This window comes from Eulemur rufifrons, chromosome 28 (genome assembly GCF_041146395.1).
Source record: "Eulemur rufifrons isolate Redbay chromosome 28, OSU_ERuf_1, whole genome shotgun sequence".
NCBI classification, from domain to species: Eukaryota; Metazoa; Chordata; class Mammalia; order Primates; family Lemuridae; genus Eulemur; species Eulemur rufifrons.
The window spans coordinates 19,367,664-19,390,476 of NC_091010.1; the positions used below are offsets into that span (position 1 = coordinate 19,367,664).

General features: G+C 52.4%; 1 protein-coding gene across 1 annotated transcript; it reads right to left on the reverse strand.

Annotated features, from left to right (window-relative positions):
• Positions 1-1,143: 1,143 nt before the first annotated feature.
• Positions 1,144-19,624, reverse strand: MAT1A (methionine adenosyltransferase 1A). The gene is made up of 9 exons (XM_069460763.1): positions 19,311-19,624; positions 15,925-16,002; positions 14,333-14,455; positions 10,947-11,059; positions 10,395-10,538; positions 5,641-5,859; positions 4,379-4,561; positions 3,865-3,998; positions 1,144-3,246 (listed from the first exon to the last, which is right to left on the reverse strand). The coding sequence occupies exons 1-9, from the start codon at positions 19,402-19,404 to the stop codon at positions 3,144-3,146; spliced, it is 1,191 nt and encodes a 396-aa protein (XP_069316864.1). The 5' UTR covers positions 19,405-19,624; the 3' UTR covers positions 1,144-3,143.
• Between the last annotated feature and the right edge of the window lie 3,189 nt (positions 19,625-22,813).

A 22,813-nucleotide genomic window follows, 5' to 3' on the forward strand; every position in this document is an offset into this window, starting at 1 on the left:
CTGGCGGCTCCCTCACAATCTCCTTGGCTCCTTCCACGTTTCCCTGACGTTGAGACGCTTGAGTGCTCCGTGGCGCAGTTGGTTCTCCTTGCTTTCACTCATTGTATTTTGCCTTTTATGTCTGTAGCTTTCTTCCTCCACAGGCAAGCGTTCTAATGTGTTTCATGAGAGTCTTTTTGTTCACATGTGTTCTTGCAAAGTCTGTACTCTTAATACTTCCCGTAATGTGTAATATTTCATGGCATATCCCACGTAGTGGCTTCACAGGGCATAGATTCTGTCTCAAAGGAGACCATGAGACCCTTTGGGCTTTGGCCTCCCCCTCCTGTCCCCCACTCTGCACGTTCCCGGGTCTTTGCTCACCTCTGCCCTCCTGTGCACCCCAGACTAGCCCCCTCAGCGTGGGTGGGAGGGGCTGCACGGCTCCCCGCAGCCCGCCCTGGGGACGTTCCCTGGAGCTGAGTCCCGGCCACACTGCGTGCGTGTTGGAACTGCGCAAGTCCGCCTCCTTCTGCTCTGACCACGCCTCCAGGACTGCGTCTTCGGGGCCACTGCAGGGACGATGTTCTAATTGAAAAGCATCATCTGTGTAGGCCCCTCACAACTGCAGATGTGTGAAGGGGAGATCGTACCCACCTCAAGGTCTGCCTCACCGCTACAGACCACCTCTGCAGACCACCTCTGCACTCGCTACAAGTCCAGCCCCTTACCCCGCCATCCGACAAAAGCTGCCCGAGCGCCCCCCTCTCGCGGCCTCACCAGACACCGTGAAGCCGGGGCAGGAGCGCTCCAGCAAGTGCTAAGGGACGCGGTGCCTGTGACCAAGAGAACACGCCCTGAAGCTTGAGGAGCCACCGCCAGCCAGGTGCCCCCGGTCACACCCCTAACCCTCTTGGGGCCTCAGTGTCCCCGCACGTAAAGTGGCTTTCCTGAGAACATGTACCTCACTGGGAGGTGGTAAGGGGTGAGTACGGCAGTGGTGTGGCCCACGTGCAGCTGGAGGATGAGCTCGTGAGGGGTGCGCCCCAGGCCGGTGACGCTGATGGGAGGACCCCAGCCCTGCTGGGGGTGGGTGGGGGAGTCAGGTAGTGCTACACACAGGGGGTGTCTCCAGGGTTTTGAAGACAAAAACTAAGCGTAAGGTAGTTGCTCCTTGAGTTTTTATTCACTATTCTAGTAAGAACTATGAACAAATAAAAGCAAGATCTCACTCCTCTAGCGGGTAGGGAAAGTATAAAATCCTGAATTTTTGCTTGGGACATTGTCCAAGTTAGAGGACTCACAGCCACCCGCAAACGTGTCCCTCCATCTACTGGAGGAACTTAAGGCTGACCCAGATCACCAGGAGCCTGCAGAGAGACCCGAGTTTCAGTATCATACACAAGCTCCAGGCTTTGAGGGCAGTTTGGGCTTCCCTTTCTGCCCTGAAGAGTTTCCTGTCCCGAGGGAAAGGCCAGGCCCAGGTGCAGGCTGCTGGCTCTCCAGGTGAGTCTTTCTTGGCCACCTCTGCCGGCCAGAAGGAGCACTGTGTGCCCTGGAAAGATGTCAAGGCCCCCTGGGGGGCATTCTCCTGGGGCCCGTGGGGGCCCCTACCTGAGCCTGTGGCTCTGGGAGCTCGAGAGGAGGTGCAGACGCTGCTGTCTGAGGCCCAGGCTGAGGACAGGTGGGGTGGGCGGTGCTGGCCAGGGATGGCAAAGCAGGGGAGTGTGCAGCTTCCAAGACCCTGGTGGACCAAGGACCACTCAGGCCCCTCAGCAGCAGATCTGTCCCCAGAAAACCACCTGGCGAAGGCAGAATCTCCTCAGGATATCTCACGCACCTTGCCCACCACTAGGAGGTGAGCCTGGCCCACTTAACATCAGTATCTGAGCCTTAGGGCTGGCCTTTCTAGAAGGGCACCTTAGGGCCCCCCATCACTTACTCCAATGGCACTAAACCCGCAGAACATACAAGGGGCCAAAGAAGGAGAAGGACTTGAAGTCCCCTAAGGGGCCAGTCACCTGTGCTAGGACAAGTTGCTGCTTCTGCTCCAAGAAGCCCAGGTAGGACGGACTGGGCTTAGACCACTTAACCCAGAGGTCCAAAATCCCCAGCCCCGAGTGTCTCTGAGTGGTCACGTGGCTAGGATGATAAGGCTGCCTGTTAATTCCAAACTCCAGCCCAGCCTGATGGGCCAGGGTGCCCAGCTCACCCTGAACTGTCTTCTGGGACAAATGAGACAAATGAAATTGTCCTATGGTTCCATCTTGACTTTGCAGACCATTGCCCAGGGCTCAAGAAGAGCCAGTGGGTTAATTCAATAATTCCCAGGAACCCCAGGTCTTCAGAGCAGAGTCCATGGCCTCACTGCAATCTGCTTAGTCATTGCTCAAGTCTGTTTCTGGTATGAGACGGGGTACACAGGCTCCTGAGTGAAAGCTCCTAGATTCATGTTGAGGCCCTGACACCTGTGGCTGTGGGACCTTGTGAAAGTTATCTAGACTCTCTGTGCCTTGGTGTCCCCCATTTATAAATGGGGTAATAAAAGGTGCTACCTTATCATGTTGCAGTGAAGAAAAAATGAGATCAGGGGTTAGCTGGGTCCCTCACATATTGTAGATACTTAGGAGACATCAGCCCCTGTTCTTATCCCTGCCAGATGCCTGGCCTGGGAGCGGCTTTGTGAAGCCTCTGGCTCAGGGGTGTTGGCAGCAGCTGTGAGGGAGACCCTGTGGCCCAGGCCCAGAGGGAACCTTGAGGTCTGTGAGTAGTGCTGACCTCACCATGGCCCACGTGGGGCGAGGAGGGGCTGGTCAGGGTCCAGGCTGCGCAGGGAGGAGAGTGAGGGCATTCACTCTGGACAGGGGTGCTTTTCCCACAAAATCAACGTTGCCCTGGTCTGAGGGAGAGGCAGGGAGACACCGTGATGACCCTCACACGGAGCTCTGACCCTCAGTACCAGGAAGCCACCTGCCTCTGGCCATGCATGGTGATGGCAGGACAGGACTAAATGAGAGGGACCCGGCTTTGTCCCGGAGGGCTGGTGGGTGGGGAGGGGAGTCAGCACCCAGAGCTCCAGGATGTTTGAGCTTTCGGATCCTGAAAAAGAGGAGCGTGGCCACCGGATGCCACCAGGATGAGGCCAGGCCCAGCTCCCCCCAGCTCTAAAATACAAGCTTCCTGGGAATCTCCCATGGGAACTCGTTTCTTCCGAAATGGCCATAGCATGCTGTCTTCTGGTAGATGGGCTTCTTCAAATCCAAATCCCTGTGTGTCCAGAAGAAAAGGTCATTTGAACATGGAACAGGAGCAGAGTGTGGGCGTGGCTAACAGACTCTAAGGGCACTCCTCCTCCTGTGGATTTCACGAGCACACCTCCCGTCTATGCCACACCACGGTCCTGTTTTCTAGCTTAGGAAACAGAGCTTGGAGATCCAGGGGCCAGGATTGGAACTCCAGCCTTATTAAGGTGCTTTTCTTGTCCTCACTCCACTGACCTGGCCTAGGCCAACGTCCACAAGCTCCAGAAAACAGAGGTGGCACGAGAAATGAGCATGTGGGAACAGGCTTGCCAACCCCATTCCCAGCCATGTGGGCATATCATTGTTTTCCTAAGATCCACACGCACTGCTCCCCCCATACCCAGCTGCTCAAAGATGAGTCCACTGGAGTTAGTGTCCCCTGGGCCAGCGGGGATCTTGTGCAGCCTCCCTCAAGCCAAAAAGCAGACCTCCTGCACTGGCTGTGCCCTGTGCTGGGCCAAGAGCTTGGGGACCCCCTACCGCCGAGAGGCTGACACACCCTTCTTTCTGCTCCCCTTCCAGCTGAGCTGAGCATCTGGGGAGGGGGCAGGCCCCACATAACAGCAGCCCGCGGTGCTTTTACCTGACGATGACGCCCGGCCGGAGGTCGAAGTTCTTGTTCACCACGTCCAGCAGCTCCCGCTCTGTCTTCTCAGAGGTTCCGTAGGTGAAGAGGGAAATGGACAGCGGCTCCGCCACACCGATGGCATAGGACACCTTCCAGAAGGGATCGGGGTCAGGGACTGAAGTCTCCATGCAGTGTCTGTCCCTCATGGGGGCCTTGCTGTCCTCAGGAAGGGGCAGCAGGGACCACTCATCTCTTGCCTGACAAGCTCCCCCTCAATTTGTCTGCCTAGAGTCCCCCACTGTCTTCATGGAGGGCGGTCCTGGCAGGGGCCCCTCTCCCTGAAGGTTTTGTTTTCCCTCCCTTAGGTTTCCAGAGTGCTGGCTACAGAGCCCAACATGATACCCCAGAGCCACGACCCTTGGCAAAGCACGAGGCTTCCCCACTCGGCCAACATCTCCTTACCCAGGGCAGGGCTGGGCAGGGGCCCTCAGCTGGGACAGGAAGGTGGGGTCAGAGGTGGGGGGCCCACCTGGACAAGCACTCTCCGGCAGAGCCCTGCTTTCACCAGGGACTTGGCCACCCAGCGGGCAGCGTATGCTGCGGAACGGTCCACCTTGGTGTAGTCCTTCCCAGAGAAGGCCCCGCCACCATGAGCCCCCCAGCCTCCATAGGTGTCCACAATAATCTTACGGCCAGTGACGCCCGCATCCCCCTGCAGAGGGAGAGAACAGAGAGAGGAGATGAGAAGCAGGGCCCTCCATGGCTGGGGGGGATGACGCTTAGGAAGGATGCCCTGAGGCTGCCTGCAGGCAATTTTCAAAGACCCCTTGGCCAGAAACCCTGGGCTCCAACCCCAGTTCCGACACTGACCCAGATACAGAAATCAGATAGCTTGTCAAAGCCTCATCAGAAAGTGCAGAAGACGGGCCAGAGGTTCTCTGGGGTCGCAGCTACCTCAGTGCCTTTGTTGTCTAGCCCATCACAACAGAGAGACGCACCCGCAGGCAGGAATTGCACGTGGAGAACACAGCCCTGGCTGTGGCCCTGGCCGGCGCCCATTTCCTGGGTGCACTGTGTGTAACATCAGCCAACAGCGATGTCTCTAAAAGGGCAGGGGCTCTGTGTGAAACAGGTGGGGGCAGTCTGCATGTCCCCCTCTTAGAGCTCCACAGTTCATCCCAGTATGTCTAGGCTTTGAGAAGTTCTGCAAGAAAAAACAGCAAGCTTTCCTTTTCACCCTGTGTTTCTACACTACATGGGCTCATAGAACCTGGGGCGGGGCTCGACTTTGTGGTGACACGTCCACAGCTTAGGTCCTGGGCGGCGGGCAGCAGCCTCTCAGAGGTGCTCTGCCAACCTCCACCTCCTCACGCCTGGGCCACAGGAGAGAGGAGCAGCAGGTGTCCCCATGTACAACACCCTGCCCCCCCGGGCGCCCACAGAGCGCAGGCAGCCTCTGGCAGAGACCTGCCACCTGGGCACTGTCAGCCACGAGCACACGCGGCAGCAGAGAGCGAGCACCTGAGCAGGGCGGCACAGCACGGCTGCAGAGCGGGAGGCTGGAGCGACAGAGCCAGGCAGGGCCAAGACTCACAGACGGACAGATACGGCAGGCCCCCAAGGAGAGCGCATTAAACGCGTGGAGGCCGGAATTCACAGACTTCACGTTTAGTCCACGGCCAGACCCGGCTGAGCCACGCAAAGCTGTCTCTTGTGGTCTTTGTGCTCCAAGACATGAGCAACCCCAGTAACAAGGACCAATCAGGGCCTCATTCAGAGACAAGGGCGCACCTGGGGACCGCCAATGACAAACCGTCCGCTGGGCTGCAGGTGGTAAATGGTGTCTTCATCCAGGTACTTGGCCGGCACCACGGCCTTGATCACCTGCTCCTTCAGGGCCTTGCGCATCTCCTCCAGCGTTATGTCCTCGTTGTGCTGCACGGAGATGACGATGGTGTGGATGCGCACGGGGATGACTGCGCCGTTGTCCTGGATGTACTGCACCGTCACCTGTCCATCAGAGGGCGGGGAAACACGGAGAGGCTGAGGCTGAGCCGAAGGCACCCCTTTGCCGGGTGCAGACACCCGGGAGGCAGGCAGGGGTCCCAGGTTCCCCACGGGGCCTCCTGTCCTCAACTCGTCTCTGGCAAGTTAATCTGACACATTCTTACATCTGGAAAACTGCCCAGTGCTATGGGATGATGGGCATGTGGCACAGCTGTGCCCACATGGGACCACAATCAGCACTGCATGGAAACTTGAGTTTCCCCATGACTTAGGACCCACTTGGATCCTCCCATAGACACCCAGGCCACACATCGTTGGCAGGTGCAGGGCTACCTTGGCCTTGGGCCATGGAGGGTCAAGAGAGGGCTTTGGCCAGGGGATATTTCTTGGTGCCCAGAAGCCTCTGAGATAGGAGAGGAGGAGCCTGGTGATGGTCCCTGCACCCTCAGGGGAGGAGCTCTGGGAGGGCATTGTGCCAGCAGATTTGCCTGCCACAGGGACAGGGTGAGAGGGACCCCAGCCAGGGTGGTGAAATAGAGGGAGCAGCAAGCTCTGGACTGCCAGCCTCTGGGCGTTTTCCCAAAGGAAGGAAGAGCAGAGCACACCTGGAGGGGAGGAACGTGCCTGCAACGCCCTAGCAAGCCAGGCCCAGGCACAAATCTAACATTCACTGCCACCACCATGGGCCCGTTCTGCGCCCATTCTATGCATCGTCAGTTAACACTTACGACATCACAGTGGGGGAAGTATTATTATCCCACTCCACAAGTGAGAAAAACAAAGCCATGAAACAATTTGTCTGAGGTCACACAGCCAGTGTGTGAAAGGCCAGAGGGCTGCACCCTCCTCTGTCCAGCCCACCAGCTGTGTCCCTCCCACTACACACAGATGCCCCCGCCCTTCTCCACAGACCCTGTCCTTCACTACACGTCAGTGAGCGCAGTCACAGACTGATCTGTTTTGGCAAAGAAGGAAAACAGTCTGAGCACCCCGGTGTGCAGAATGAGAGGGAAGGAGGCGGCGAGGACGGGAGACGAGGCTGGGAAAAAGCCGGCGTCGATTATGCGCGCCCTGTATGCTAGAAGCCGTTACCTCCACGTTACGGACAAGAAAGCTCAGGTTCCAGAATGTGAGTGCCTTGGTCCAGAGCACACAGCCAGAAGAGCCGGGGTCTGACCTGGAGCTGTGTGGCCTGGCAGACCGGGCTCTGCCCAGCAGGAGGTGGCCACTCTAGACCCTGAGGGATGTGCTGGCCACAGGCCCGATACTGCCTAAGGCAGTGGGACCCCTGAGAGCAGGGCCCAGAGGGTTTTAGGGACCTGTGGTACCTGCAGAGGTGCAGCTCTGCCAGATGGTCCTGGTAGGGACACTGGCCAGAGGGCACAGGACCGCTCCATACCCCAGGGCCTGGACAGGACCACGGGCAGCAAACAGTGCCTGCCCGGGATGGCACCTGTAGCACGGTCTCTGCCTGCCCCAGGCCCCTCAGACATCCGCCAAACACTGGATCTGTATCAAAGTCCTTCTCTGCGTCCTGCCTTGTCCAACAAGGTGGGGTCCAGAAGAAGGAAGAGAAAGAGCTCTGGCTGTGTGATGCTGGATGCTAGTGACACAGGGGACCAAGAGCAGCCTTTAAATGCTGACTATGCACTCACAGGCCCCGAGAGCGGGAGCTGAGGCAGGGTGGGGGGCGGGTAGGGGGTTCCCAGGAGGCAAGACCCCCGGGCCTGCTGCAGGGAGCTGCAGGAGAAGGCTCACATGCTGAGGGGCTGCTCGGGCCTGTCCCACTGCTCCCTGGGACAGCCCCGCCCCCACTCTGGCAAACCCCGCACGGTGGCCTTGGGGAACCACAGCGCAGGGTGGCGGAGCAAAGGGCTCTTATCTCATTGTGTCAGCAGATGTGGGGAAAAACACAGCACGGAAAACACAACTCTGACCCGGTACAAAAATAGCCACCCGCACCGCCACCGATTCTCAGTATCAGCAGCGAGGATTTGTTCAGGTGGAAAGACTCGTCCTGTTCACAGTCAGCACTGCTTAGATGATGAAAATCCTTCACAAACAGGGTGGGGAGAAGAAGGCCTGGGCCTCGTACCGGCCTCAAGCCCTGCGGGAGCGCGTGGAGCCAGCCAGTCTGCTCGGAGGGCCGAGGGGCACACGGGCTCCGTCCGCAGCCCCGCAGCCCCTCCGCCCCTCCGACCGGAGCTGGCCCCCAGCCTGCCCATGGCAGGGGACTGAGGCAGGCTCTGGTGTTCATACTACCATTTTTAAGAGAATTCCTCATGGGAAGGAACCCTAAAGGAATCCATCCACCCTTCCCTCCCTCGCTGCCTCCTAGACTTGGAAACCTGCTGTTTCGTATCTAAGGCAAGGGAAGGAGGCCAGTCCTGCTCCAGCTGGCCCGACAGGGGCTCCCCCGTTCCTCACTCCCACTCAGCCAGCTCCACCAGCTGCCTCACATCCCTGTTCTGGGGTTTCCTCTTCTGTGAATCTCCCCTGTTTTGCATCCAGCGCAGTCCCAGTCCAGGACGGCTCAGAGCCTGGTACCCTCCCACTCCACACGCTCTCCTTCCCCGCAACCTCAGAGAGCGCCGAGCAGTGCTGATGGCGCCACCTCCTGCCTTGGGGGCTCACATGGATGTCACAGGAAGTCCCAGGGAAGGGTTTCCTTTGGGCCATAAGCACACTCCCCTGCCCCAGGTGTAGCCATGGTGCAACCTCCGCCCTGTGCCTGGCTTACACTGGGGTTAGAAGGTTCTCCATCTCTGTCCACCTGGAGGAACAGGTGGAGCTATATGCACCACGCCCAGCTATAAAACCACATGTGCCAAATTCCAAGTGCAGGACAAGAGGAGGTGCTCTCTGGGAGTTGCGGGTTGCGGGGGGGGGGGGGGTGTGGGGGTAGGGAGCAAGAGGAGGTGAGAACTTTGCTGGCCACTCATGGACAGCTGAGGACCGGAGAAGGAGCCCAAGTAAGGTGAAGGGTAGGAGCCCAGATGCAAAGCAGTAAGAAACAAGGGGAACATGAGTGAAATGACGTAGATTAAGCAAGGATGGGGAGGAGGAAGGCAGAGGAAAGTAAAGTTGGAAGACCATAAAAGGCAACCAAGTAGATTTCCCCTCTCCCCTCACAGGAAGCAGGAAGTTGTTGAAAATACTGAGCAGCTATTTGAACATTAAAAAGTGAAGCCTGTCTGGGCGCGGTGGCTCACGCCTTAAATCCTAGCAGTCTGGGAGGCCGAGGCGGGAGGATCGTCTGAGCTCAGGAGTTTGAAACCAGCCTCAGCAAGAGCGAGACCCCATCTCTACTAAAAATAGAAAGAAATTAGCTGGACAACTAAAAATATATAGAAAAAATTAGCCGGGCATGGTGGCGCATGCCTGTAGCCCCAGCTACTCGGGAGGCTGAGGCAGGAGAATTGCTTGAGCCCAGGAGTTTGAGGTTGCTGTGAGCTAGGCTGACGCCACAGCACTCTAGCCTGGGCAACAGAGCGAGACTCGGTCTCAAAAAAAAAAAAAAAAAAGTGAAGCCTGAAGAGAGTTAACAGGAGTTTCCAAGCAGGGAGAAGCTCTGGGAGGGCAGGGCACTGATCCCGGCCTAGCTGGGCTGGAGCAAGAGGGGAGCTTGATAGGACAGACATGGGGCACAGGTAGGGTGGGGAGAGACACGCTGAGCAGGGCTGAGGAAAGGTGGCGCTCCAGCCCCTCCTTCAGCTGGGCAGGGGCTACAGGGTGCAGCAGGCTCTCAGGGCACATGTGTTTGCAGGGTGAAGGAGAAATGAAGCTAGTGAGTTAGAGAGACCAGCAAGCAGGTAGGTTTTGGAGCTGAGTGTGTGAAGGTGACAATGGGGTCCCACAAGTATGGCTAGAGGGAGAGCGTGTGCAGGAGGACGTGTGGGACCTTGGAGTCATGCTGGAGTGTGGAAGAGGAGCTGGGAAGGAAGCCATGAGGACAGGGCCCACGGGGCCAGCAAGGCTGGGGTGGGGTGGGGGGGTGGCATGGCAGGGCCGGCAGGAGGCCTTCACCTATAGCACTTGCATCACCTGGACCTTCAAATACGGACCTGGGAGGCGGATTTCAACACTGCAGGGAGCAGAGAGGTCAGGGCCCCTGGGGCCGGAGCTGGCAACATCAAAGGTAAAGCCTTTTTATGAGACACAAAGATAAGAAAAAGGGCCACTACGAGATGCAGACAGCACAGACAGCCTGTTCGAGGTGCGGAGCCCTGGCTACGTGGGACCAGAAAGTCTGAATCCGGTTAAGAAGTATGTGGCAGGATTAGGGGAGTCATCAGCAGCAACGTAGGCTAACAAGGGGGAAAAAATCTAGAACTGTTCTTTCAACTTTTCTGTATTTCTGGAATTTTTTATAATAAAATGTGCGGTAGACAACTGAAAGATTTTTTAAATAAATAGTTCTTTTCAAAATTGACAATTCTTTGAGACTGAACATTTTGATCTTAAAAATGACAGAATCAGGGCTTGGGTTGCTTAAAGGTTCTGCCTGAGGCTCTCCAGAAGGCAATTCAGCAGCTCACCTGAGTCTTTGAGTCGGGCCTCAGCCAGGGCAGGACACCAGAGTGCCTCAGGTCCGCCATGCGGGTGTTGAGCTTGTGAGCGAGGACGATGGTGAGGGGCATGCACTCGTCCGTCTCGTCCGTGGCGTAGCCGAACATCAAACCCTGCGGCAGGGCAGAGAGGAGGCTGAGCAGCACTGGCCCAGGAGCAACAGGACAGTGGCTTTCTGCCAGTCTAAAACTCCCCTGGTGCCTCATCCATGGAGCTCGCTCTCCACTGGGCACTTGCTGCGGAGAGGAGGACATAGTCCCTGACCCTCAGCTCTCTAGGAGGGGCGATGAGCCCAAACCCCGCATCAGCAACCACAGCCTTCCACAGCACAGCGGTGAAGCAGGGGTGTCCGACGCACTCCAGGCTCTCACGCTAGGAGGAGGGGTCCTCCCCAGGGTGTGATTAACCCATCACTCATGACCTTCCCTGGCTAGCTCCTCAACACAGGTCAGAGCCAGGTCTGAGCCAGACCACCCTGGAGGGAAGTCCCCACGTGGTTCCTACACTCAGTGCTGAGTTACCTGGTCTCCTGCGCCAACATCCTCTTCGCTTCTGTCCAGATGGACACCCTGGGCAATATCCAGGGACTGCTGCTCCAAAGCCACCAGCACATTGCAGGTCTTGAAGTCAAAGCCTAGGTGGAAGGGAACGTGAGCCTCAGTGGGGATGCATGTCAGACGGAGGGGGCTGAGAGTTTCCTGGGGGACTGCTCAGCTCCTGACATGCCACTCAGTGCCAGGGTGGGTGGTCTCTAACTCGCTGGGCTCTGTCCAGGCCCACAGCTGGGGCCCAGGTTGGGGGAGGCCCTGTGTCCTTCTCACACTATCATGTGGGACTGTTGGCCAATGAAAGTTCTCCATGGTACATTTTTACTGTACTATACTCAGTTAGACCTTGGTTTAAAAAACATGTCCAACACAGAACTGCAGCACTGAAATGAGGTGACATCGGGGCGGCTCTGGCTGGAGAGCAGGTGGCTGACTCACAGCCCTGCCCCTTAGGCCCTCCCAGAGGTGCCTCCCAGAACCCAGTTTGAAAACAACTACTCTGAGTGAAAATCAAGGGCTCCATCCAACACTGTCCCTCAGGAGCCCAGCTGTGTGCCCAACCCAAGTATTCAATATACTGAACAAATACCGTGCACATGAACAGTCCAGAGAGACTCCCAGAGCCAGGGTTCTCTGACCCGAGATGTGGGCAGGGTCAGGGGCAAATGGAAAAGCCACATGTCTGGGGCCAAGCTCTCCCTCCCACCCTGTCTGCCAAGCTAAGGCACAGAGGTGCAGGGCTGTCCCCTCCCCCCAGCATGCTGGGCACTGGTTCAGGGAAGTCCGGGCTAGCGGCAGCCCAGCCCAGCCAGCCCCCCGAGGATGCCGCTGTGCACAGGGGGTGTGTTCTCCTCCCACCCGGCCCTCCGAGCTCAGCTACAGGGACTGTGAGATTGAGGAGCTAAATGCACAGATGCCCCACCACAAGGCCAAGTGTCGTAACAAGCCACTACCCTCCTCCCTGAACCCCACGGCCATCCTCTTCCCAGTCCATTCCCCTATGCACACTGCCAGACTGGACTTACGGAAAAAACACAGGCAGACCCAAGCTACTGTTCATGCGCAAGCTTCAGGTGGGGACCTACTGCCAAAGACTAAAACTGAAGCTCCTCAGTTTGAGACAGCCCTTGCCCCCTGAACTCCTTTAGCCAACGTGAACTTGGGTTTACCCTTAAGTACAGCATCCTCTTCCACCTCTGCTAGGGCTCTCTGCCTAGAATGCTCTTCCTCCAGCTCCCCAACTCTACACTAGCTGTCAGTGAGTGTCCCTGGACCCTCCTGCAGTTCACCGGACACCAAGCCACAGACTCACCCCTGGGACACCTCACACTGCGTCATTTGAGGCTGGGCAGTCCCTCTGCCCTGGGAGCATCAGGTCACCTTTGCTCTTTACACCTTCCTATTCCCCAATGAATGTTTTTGAATTTGCAAATCAATGAAAAGTCTTTAAAGAACTGCCAAAGAGTTATCTTGTTCTGCATGAAACATTCCACATTTTACCTAATCACTTTCTGTCTAAATAGTGAATCTTCCCAGTGCTTAAAATCAAGCACGGGCTCCAAGTGATTTGGAAAAACAGAACTTAGGAGATCAAGGGGAGAGGCACAGGGCTTGGAAAAGGTAATGAGCCCAGCAACTCTGTAGCCAGGAGCAGTAAGGAGAGGCTGGCCCCAGGCCCTGCTAAGGCCATCACCCTGCGACAGTCCATCTGGCGTAGGTACGTTGACAAGCTCCAGCACGGAGGACCTCGGCCCACTGAGCCCATCTCAGCCAGGGCTGGGCTCTCACTCACTTCTCCCTTTCTAGGGGACATTGCCTCCTGGAAAAGTTCCCTGCTACCTAATGCAGAACAAGGTTTCCTCTTGAATAAGGGCTAAATAAATGTACGTAAACAAACTGGCTTTTCCTGGTAGAACGGGGAGGGCTCTGCATGGAAACATGATGGGAAGCTGCTAGTCTGGGACAATGGGTTTCCTCTGTGAACATGCTCCCATCCCGACTGGGAGAATTAACTGGCTCTCACTGCTTCTCTTCCCAGTGATTCTTGATACGCATCCCACCTCCCCCCAGAAAAACCTACTTTCATGCACTCAGGTGACACGGACTGCTCATGAGCGCTTTGGGCCGAGTCAGACAGTGTAGACTGAGCTTCTGCATGTCTGTGCCCTCATGCCGTGAGGGGCTCTCATTCATAAAGGTGGGGCCCGGGCATCTCTGCCTACCCTGACCCACAGGGATACCACACGTCACCCTAAACAACCAGCATGGGACACAGGCAGAAATGAGCACCTTCAAACAGTCACGCTTCCATTTGTGAGTCTTGGTCACAGGTTTAAGTCCAGCAAGGTTGGTCTGGATGTGGACGTTTTTGCAACTGTGTTAGGCCATTACATCTCTTATGGTAATTTTGGAGAATTAGGAGAGAGCCAACAGAGATGCAAAGGAATTATTCTTTAAAAACTGGAATTGCCCAAATATCTAATACCAGAGGCCAATATGGAACCTTTAAGAACTGGGGCCATCATCCTACCCAGGAAGCCAGTGTGGCTAAAGGGCCACTGAAGCTGCCATGGGATGTCACGAGCCCTCAGCACCTGGCCCTCACACCCTGTGTCCTCTGAGGCCCCTCTGGGCCATGCTGCTCCCTGGCCTGCCCAGTCTGAGATGTGGGAGTCTGCTTTGAGGCCTTCATTTCATCTAGCTCGGCCTGCCCCCACCTGGTTTTAGCAGTGCCCCTCCTCAGTTCCCTGCCAGGGCCTGTGCCTCTTCCCTGGGTTTGGGCTCCACTCTGCCTGGCACTGGTGCTAACCTGAGCCAACCTGTCTCCTTCGCCTGCTGCCAGCACCAGTGCTGGATTGAGTCGTCTTTTTCTGTGTCTACAATGGAAAGCAGCATGATGCAGTGGAAAGCACAAGCGTCCCAAACCTGGCAGCCACGTACTGACTGCATGACCTGACACCAATTGTTTACTTCTCTCTCAGTTTCCTCATCAGCAGGGGAAGTATGTCAGGGTTTCTGAAATGATGAAGACAACACATACCAAGAGACTACCACCTGTGCCTGGGGGGGACAGGTCCCCAACAGAAGGCAATGCCCTTTGTTTGGTGCTTCTTTCTCTTCCAAAGCCTCTGCCAGCACCAAGAAGGCAGGACCTTAAACAAGGCCAGCCAACAACAGACGGGCATGCGCTGGGTCCACTGGGCACCGCCGTCTGCTTGTCATACTTTTGCCAGAGCCTATGACCCCTGGAACCTGAAAGATGGGTCCAAGAAGGCTGAAAGCCTCGGGTTTGACTCAGCATTGGGGGGCTTTCTCGGCAGAGGCCAATGTGTCTTTGGGAGCTGGAGGCCCGCCCTCACCCTTGGCAGAGTCATCGTAGCCGATGTTCTTGATGGTGTCTCTCACCACCCGCTGGTAGTCCACCATGGCCCGCGAGGTGATCTCGCCACACAGCAGCACCATGCCCGTCTTACACACTGTCTCTGGAAGGGAAGGGGGCAGGGTGAGCGGCCCAGCACCACCAAGGGAAGCTCCAGTACCTAGACCTCTCACAGTGCTGATGAAAAGACACAAAGGGGCCTTACAAGGAATGGACTCCAGAAAGAGAATAAGAATGCCAATAAAAAGATTAAATCCCAGCAAAAAACACTGAGCATCTTCAAATGCTGCCTTGGAAAGAATCAGTCACACTTGAGTTCTACACAGAACACTTACCACGTGCATGAGCCTGGACAGCTTATTTAACCTCTCTAAGCCTTGGTTTCCTCAACTATTCAATGAAGATAGTAAGACCGCTGTGTGGGTTGAAATGAGACAATGGTGGTCTGTAGCTAACATAAAGAATGTAGTCAGTGCATGTTAGCACCCTCACCACACACACACATGCACATACACAATGTACACACACACACACACACACACACACACGGCAGGCCAAACTTCTCTCCAGACATTTACAAAGACAAGGTGTCAGGGTGAAGTCTACCTTCATAGGGCATGGGTCCCTGTAGTATTGGATACAGGGGCCAGGCTGCCACCAGAGAGGGAAGGATGAGTCTGTGCAACAGACAAGATGCGGCACTAACAGTGGTCTCTGCACTCGGGCACCCACACCCTGTGGCCTGGGTCACTCCCTGATGCAGCAGGCACCATGACCCCCATCTGTAAAGTGAATAGGCTGGACATGACCTCCCCCAGGGGTCCTCCAGGCTCTGTAGTCCCTGACTCCTGGGCACTCTGCCACTGTGCCAAGGGCTTCAACCCAGGCAAGGTTTTGCTGTCGAAGAACCTATCCTGCAGATAAAGGGGAAGATCTTCAGCCTGCATGAAGGTCTCTAGGAAGCAATGAATGATGCAGATATGAAAGAGGGCTTCAGTGCTTTAATTCTACAGTAATGTCCCTTAGGAAAGCTATTAGTTTATTTAAACGCAATTGGTGAAGATGCTGCCCTCCAGTTGCTCTTAAATGGGAGGCATTAGTTATTTTAAAACCCAAATCATACCACAAACTAGGGAAGAAAACAAAGGAAGGGGCCAGACATCTGTGTAACTAGCAAAGGCTCCTTCCTACCACAAGAGCACAGCACGTAACCACCCAGGCAGCTACCCTTGCTTCAGGCTCTTCCACCTCGTCTGCAGGAGTCACCTGAGAACTCCAGAAGGCCCCCTGGCTCCCAGTGGGATCAAGCATCGGGGAAGCTGCGTGCTAATCCAACCCTCCGATATTTAGTAAGACATCTAATGCCAAAGTCTTGCCAAAAACAATTATCGATTTGTTTTGTGGTTAGAAATGTTTTCCTTCCCTGTTACTACATAGGAGAGATTGCATAATCAAGAAACCTACTACAGACCAGAGGACAGAGACTTTGGAACTGAGGGGCGTGGCTCTACTATTAACTTCTCAGTGTAGCCCAAGCAGGTCTCCGGCAGCAAGGAGTTGGGTGTTTCTTACCGCAGGCCACCTTGGCGTTGGGGTCTTGCTTGAGATGGGCATCCAGCACCGCGTCACTGATCTGGTCGCAGATCTTATCTGGACAAGAACACGGGTGAGAATCACACAAATAGTAGGTATAGTAAATTTTTACTTCTTCCCATTCCTGCCTAATGTTGTATGACATGTATTATATAAGGTCACAGAGGTCCCTAAAAAATGAAATAAATTTCAAAATCAGCTCCTCTAAGAGACTAAAGCAATTCGCAAACACACAAATGTACATACACACTCTTCTAACTAAAACGTCTCTCATTCCTCATCATATTCCTTTTAATTGAAACATTTAGAAAAGTTCTAGAAATAGAAGTTAAAATAGTTAATAACATCAGGAAGAGCAGGTGCCAAGACGTAACATCCGATGGGACAAACAGCTGCAGGGCACTGCAGGTTCCACAAGCTGCAAGCTGCCGTGTGTAAAGCGCCACACCCAACACAGGGCTCCGCCTATAGAATTCTACAGGAGGACCCTGCACGTCACTGCTGTTTTGCAGAACATTTCCATAAGCGGCACCTTGGATCCTCCCGCAAGGTCACTCAGCCTCCCGAAGGCCAGATGTCCTAACAGCTGGGTTTGACCTCCTCAGCCAAGGTGGGCCTGGCAGGGGTTCAGCATGAGCTGGGATTTGATCTTGTTCTACTATTTGCCGTAATGACTCTACATGGTCTAGCACATAGACCACTAAATGGAACTGTAGAAAAAGCCACTCTTGCTGTGGGGTTATACAAACTGTCAATGCTCACCAATTAAGACATAAAAGTGACCTCTAAACATATTTCATCTCATTTAGTGTTCAAAATACCCAGAATCTTCTCTTAATAGAGTGATATGTTTTAAAGTTAATAAGCCTGAGCCAGAATCAAGTAGTTTGGCTCTCAAAAGCAGATATTAATTTCTGTAATGAAAGGTATTCATTAATCTGCCATTAAAGGCGAACACTCTACTCTTTCCTTTAGAAACCCCAGCAAACACGTTTGAGTTTTTCTATCTATCCTCCTGCCAGGGGCAGATCCCGGTGGTACGTCTGTGTTTGCCTCAGCCCATAGCCTCTGCAAATCCCTACAGATGAAGGCCTCTGCTGCTAAAATAAACACATGCTGGCCACCCTGGCCTAGCCCTCAGGATGCCCAGAAGCTTATTCACATGCTGATCAGGGATGTCTCCGCTTGTTTAAAGACAGACCACTCGCTCCCACTCTGCCTAGGGAAATGCAGCAGTGACCAGGGGTAAAGCCAGGGTCTAGCAAGGGCATCAAGATAGCACCACAAACTGAGACAAGGCCTAGGGGGTCCTTTCTGGACTGTTTTTTTAAGGCTTCAAAGTTTCTATCAATATCACTCCATAGGCTTAAGACAGTCAATAGTCGGTTTTTTTAGAAGTTTAAAAAGTACCATTAACTTTATCTTTCTGGTAGAGAGGAACTTTGGGAAGACAAGCAGAAAGTCATCAAGCCTTAGAGGAAACTGACTTTACACCCGGACAGTTAGTGACAAGTGAAAGGGGGATCAGACCAATGGATGGGCTGTCACTAAGTAGACAAAACCATCAATTTCTTGGCTGGAGTTTTCGTTCTCTGACTGCTGAGTGCATTGCTGTTGTGTGCAATGGGCCATTCTTGGGAACACTGGCCACTGTATGCCAAAGAACCCACTTCCTCCAGGTGGAGTAAATCTTTTTCCTAATCTATATATGACCTTCATTAACCATAAAGATGACCAGCAACGTCAGATTATAAATATAGTAAACCTTGAAACTTTATCTATAAAGCTATACACAATGAAACAGGCTACTTGAATTAAGTCACATACAAAACTCAATTTAATTCAAGGTTTTCAACAGCTATACTATTGACATTTTGGGTCAGATAATTCCTTGTTGTGGGGCTGTCCTGTGCCTTGTAGGCTGTTTAGCAGCATGCCTGGCCTCCACCCACCAGATTCTAGTGGCACCTTCCCCCCCGTCCTCCGTAGTTGTGACAACTAAAAACGTCTCCAGATATTACAAAATGCTCTTGGGGAAAGTGGCAAAAATGCCCCCAGTTGAGGACCACTGGCTAAAGCATGTGGAGTACTGCACTGAGGTGTCCAAAGCCAAGTGACAAGGTAGGGAAGTTAAATATCTTTAAGAAAGAACAAAAACAAGGACAATGGAAAAAGGTAGACTTGATAAGTCACTAAACACTTCAAATACTCACAAGAAGTTTGAAGAAGCACTTTAATACATAAACCTATATGTCTAGCCCCCAGGGTTCTTCAAGAACAGTGGTTCTCAAAGTGTGGTTCCCACACCAGCAGCACCAACATCTCCTGGGAACCTGTTAAGAATGCAAATTCCGGAGCCTCCCCTAAGACCTACTGAATCAGAAGCTCTGGGGCAGGGGTCCAGCATTGTGTATTTCAACAAGCCCTCTGGGTGATGCAGATGCACCCTGAAGTTTGAGAACAACTGTCCTGCAACCCGAGGCTCTGAATGTCTGGTTAGAGTCCTCGCCGTCACCAAGGAAGCCTCTCTCACTTCCCCCCACCACAGTCTACCTACTTCAACGCCTGGATGTTCTCCCTCTTCAGGAGGCCATCTGTACTCCTCTTAGATAATGTACCTGAGAACTCCAGTGCAATGAGAGCTAGCTCGGCACCAATCAGCCTTCACTTCTGAACTGCACGTGCTTTACGTGCCAAACTCAGTGACCTCTGGTCTTGTTTGAGGAATAGTCTCTGTTCATCCAAGTTGATCACTGATAATAAAGCTTTACTCGAAAAAAATCTATATATCAAGTTAAGACCTGATGGTACATTTTATATGTAGCCTACACTTTGCCAGCCAGCTGCTTGCTCTGCCGTGGCCCCGCCGTGCTGGCGGGCTGGTGGTGGCAGCAGTGTGGACCCTTGGCTTCATGACGAGTGACTGTCTTACAAAACTCTTCCAGTTTCTCTCCGTTTCTGCAGAGATCCCTTATGGTAACCAACACACATTGTTCTTAAGACCTCTAGGACAAGTGACTCCCTCGTACACAAAGTTACCGTTGGATGGGAGGAATAAGTTCTAGTGTTCCCTGGCACAGGAGGGTGACTGTAGTTAATCATAATATATTGTATATTTCAAAAGAGCTGAAAGAGAGATTTTGAATGTTCTCACCACAAAGCAATGATAAATGTTGAGGTGTTGGATATGCTAAGTACCCTGATTTGACCATTACATGTTGTGTACATGTATCAAAACATCACACCATACCCCATAAATATGCACAATCATTAAGTGTCAGTTAAAAAATGTTTTAAACAGGGACTCCCTCGGTTATGGGCTAGGAGTAACAGACTTGCCAGACGGCCCAGGACAACCTACTTACCCGGGTGTCCCTCTCCCACAGACTCTGACGTGAACATGAAGGCTCCTTCTTCGCTTAGAGAGTGGTCACACAGGCCGTCCACCGGTCCGTTCATCCTGCCACACTTCTCTCTAGCTTCTGCCAGGTGACGGTGTGGATGCTGAGCCTGCGCCTGAGTTTGTTCTCCAAGCCCAACAGGCTTGTCTTTGGCAGAGCCCCGGGGATCACCTCTGCCTGGCTGCCGGTGCGCACGTGAGAGTAAGACGAGGCGGCTGAGGAGGGAGGGAGTGGACAGCACGCAGATGTGTCACTGCCTCCGGCGGGTCAGAGCTTGCTCCTGAGTGACTCCTATATATGGGAAAGTGAAAGTGCCCGAATAATCATGTGAAAAAAAATTGGAGGAGTCCATTTCCTGGGAGGGGAGTCTTCTTACCTCGAGGAATTTCAGACCTTGGCTCTGATTTCCCAAACCCTAAGCACCTGGTCAACGTAAGGGAAAGGAGGCTGCATAGATTCTGAAGAACTAAGGCTGCTTTGGGACAGTCCTTCAGCTTCCCAGCTAATCTCCCTATTGGTCCAGGGGTAACAACCCACTTTGGAGAGCAGGGGTCTGTGGTTACTCAGAGATACAAACGGGCAGCAAGAGACTCTTTCCAAGAGATATGGTTTAGGCTAAGATTGCAACACAGTGTGGCTGTGCTGTTGGGAGGTCCCCTTCCTCCCCCACATCTTCTCTGGATTGGACTCTTCCCCTCCCACCTTCTCAGGGCAGAGCAGGAGCAAGCACCTGTGTTCTGAGCCAGCTGTGAGGTTACGTGACAGATTCACTTTAGAGGAAAAGCTTTTGAGTCCACTTGTTTTTGCTAACAGCAATCACCTAAACTGTCAACTTCTCTAAGAGGTTGGCAGGCATTTTAACGAGTAAGATGTTTAAAAAGTATCTGGGTAAGTTATAGAAAGCAATGTTTCTTTGGAAAAGGACTTTTGAGAGACAGACTCCTTACAGGGAAATTATCAGAACCCAGTTTCCCAAAGTTTCCAGATGATAAACATCTACATATTCAGTTCTATATACTTGATAAACACCATGTTCATGTTTTTGCATGTTTTCTGCATTGTTTTGCTTTGACCAAGCAAAGTAGTAAACAGGATTATGTCTTTAACTAGTTCATGCACCGAATGACAGCACCTCCCACCCACCTCATTCTCTCTCACTCTCAGATCTGGCTGCATCCTCAGACCCAAGGAACAATAGGGAATTGAGATCGCAGAGAATGAGGATGGGCGGAGAAACCAGTTCTCACCAAAATGCAATAAAAAGTAATCACCCAAAACCTCATGCATCAAAGGTTGGACTGTGGGAAGCAAAAGTTAGGAGGCAATACTTGCCTTTGATTTGTGGGTGTGAAAAACAAAGAAAGAAAGAAAGAAAGAAAGAAAGAAAGAAAGAGTTAGGAGTCAATAGCCCTAACAATTTTGGTGACCAAGCTTTCCCTCTGTGCTTATTATATAGCATTATTTAAAATTCTTATTCTGGCACAAATTCTGGTGCTCCAAATCTTGCACCATCCCTCCAGGGAATTAAAAGTGTATTGAAGTGACTGCTTCTGGAATAAAGTAAGGGATTTTTCACATACATATTTAATCAGATGCATTTAACAATGAGTGGGCTGAAGTGCTTAGGCACAAGACTGCTGAGAGTTCAGAGAGGAAAGGCCACTGGGAAGGGGTGGACAAATGAGGAATCAAATAGGGACTTTAGACAACAGAACCTAGTCACTGCCAGTGCACAGAGCCCCTCCTGTTTGCACTTAAAATATTTCAACATCACTGTCACTTTGTAAATTTCTTCTGGGTACATTAGTTTCAAACCTGGAGACAATACGAGCTAATGTTTAATTTGAACTGTAGACCTAGGTTTTCCCAGCAATTTGAACTGTATGATAGCCATTATGCCCTAAATTTGCTTTAAGAGCAAGATGAAGTTGAAGTATCAAGTACTCATAAAGGTTCCCAAAGCTAGAAAGAATACAGAAATCAAAGCAACAACTGCTCTCTGAATTCCCAAATGAGTAACGGCATTATGGGGTGGAGAGGCACCAGGGTGGTGGAACGTCCTGTATAGAGAAGTGGCACTTTCAGAAATATGTGCAGGAGGCTTCTGCAGCCTGGACACCAATTCAGAATGAGGGAAGGATCTGGAAGGCACCTAATTCAGTATCTATTCCATGTATGAGTTTCATATAACATCTCCACTAAACACTAAGAGGCCTTATGTTCTTTCAGTAAATAAATGTTAAGAAGAAATACACAGAGCATGGTGGTCAGAAGGGCAGGCTTCAGCAGTGGGGCTCCAGTTTGCTTCTAACCCACGATGCAGCCTGGAGCAGGCCTCCTAACCTCTCTAAGCTGTAGTCTCTTCACTTGTAAAGTGGGTTAAATAATTACCTACCTCAGTGTTGTTGTGAGAACTAAATGAGATCATTTAGGTATGATGAGTATTGAGCATAATGCTAGCACACAATAAAAATAAATACAGGGCCGGGCGTGGTGGCTCACGCCTGTAATCCTAGCACTCTGGGAGACCGAGGCAGGAGGATCGCTCGAGGTCAGGAGTTCGAGACCAGCCTGACCAAGAGTGAGACCCCGTCTCTACTAAAAATAGAAAGAAATTAACTGGACAACTAAAAATATATAGAAAAAATTAGCCGGGCATGGTGGCACATGCCTGTAGTCCCAGCTACTCGGGAGGCTGAGGCAGGAGGATTGCTTTAGCCCAGGAGTTGAGGTTGCTGTGAGCTAGGTTGATGCCTCGGCACTCTAGCCTGGCAACAGTGAGACTCTGTCTCAAAAAAAAAAAAAGAAAAGAAAAATTAGCTAATATTATTATTTAGCAGCCTATGTACACACATTAATACATAATTTTCTTCTGAATGAAACCAGATCATAACATGTGTGTGTATATATGTTATATATAAATGTATATAATTTAGCACCTTGCTGTTTTCCACAACATACTATGTTCCTCTTTCTACATCTCTGCATAAAGATAGATCTCATTTTTAGCACCTGAATAGTATCCCACAATAACGATGTACCATAAGTTATGTAACCATTTATTCCCCAATGGTTGAATATTTTCAATTTCTCTAGTTATTTAATATCTAATAATGCGGCAGTGAAGATCCTTATTCATAGCCATGTTTTTGTCAAGGTAATAATGGCAGGCCTTGGCAATGCTAAACCAGCCAAAAGATTTCACTTTTGTAATAAATTTTACCAGTTATATAAAAGAAATGGCAATTCAACCAAGAGTTAAAAATAGAAGTTTCAATCTGTCCCCTTGAGAAAGAATTGGCAGATCTTAGCAAATACATGATGACTTTGAAACCCAAACCCACGAGGACTTCATACCCCTAATTTGCCATTATAAACACAAATTGAATCATCCCTTGTGCACAAACTGTCCTGTCCTCTCTTACACATGAATCGTCCTAATGCCCCCGGCCCCAGCCCCACTGATT

What these genes read in the sequence shown, in the direction of transcription:
- MAT1A (XM_069460763.1), bottom strand. Translation starts at nt 19,404, where the DNA reads ATGAACGGACCGGTGGACGGCCTGTGTGACCACTCTCTAAGCGAAGAA. An exon ending in CAACGCCAAGGTGGCCTGCG is followed by an intron (nt 14,456 to 15,924) that starts GTAAGAAACACC and finishes CTTCCCTTCCAG; the next exon opens with AGACAGTGTGTAAGACGGGC. An exon ending in ATGTTGGCGCAGGAGACCAG is followed by an intron (nt 10,539 to 10,946) that starts GTAACTCAGCAC and finishes GCCCTGCCGCAG; the next exon opens with GGTTTGATGTTCGGCTACGC.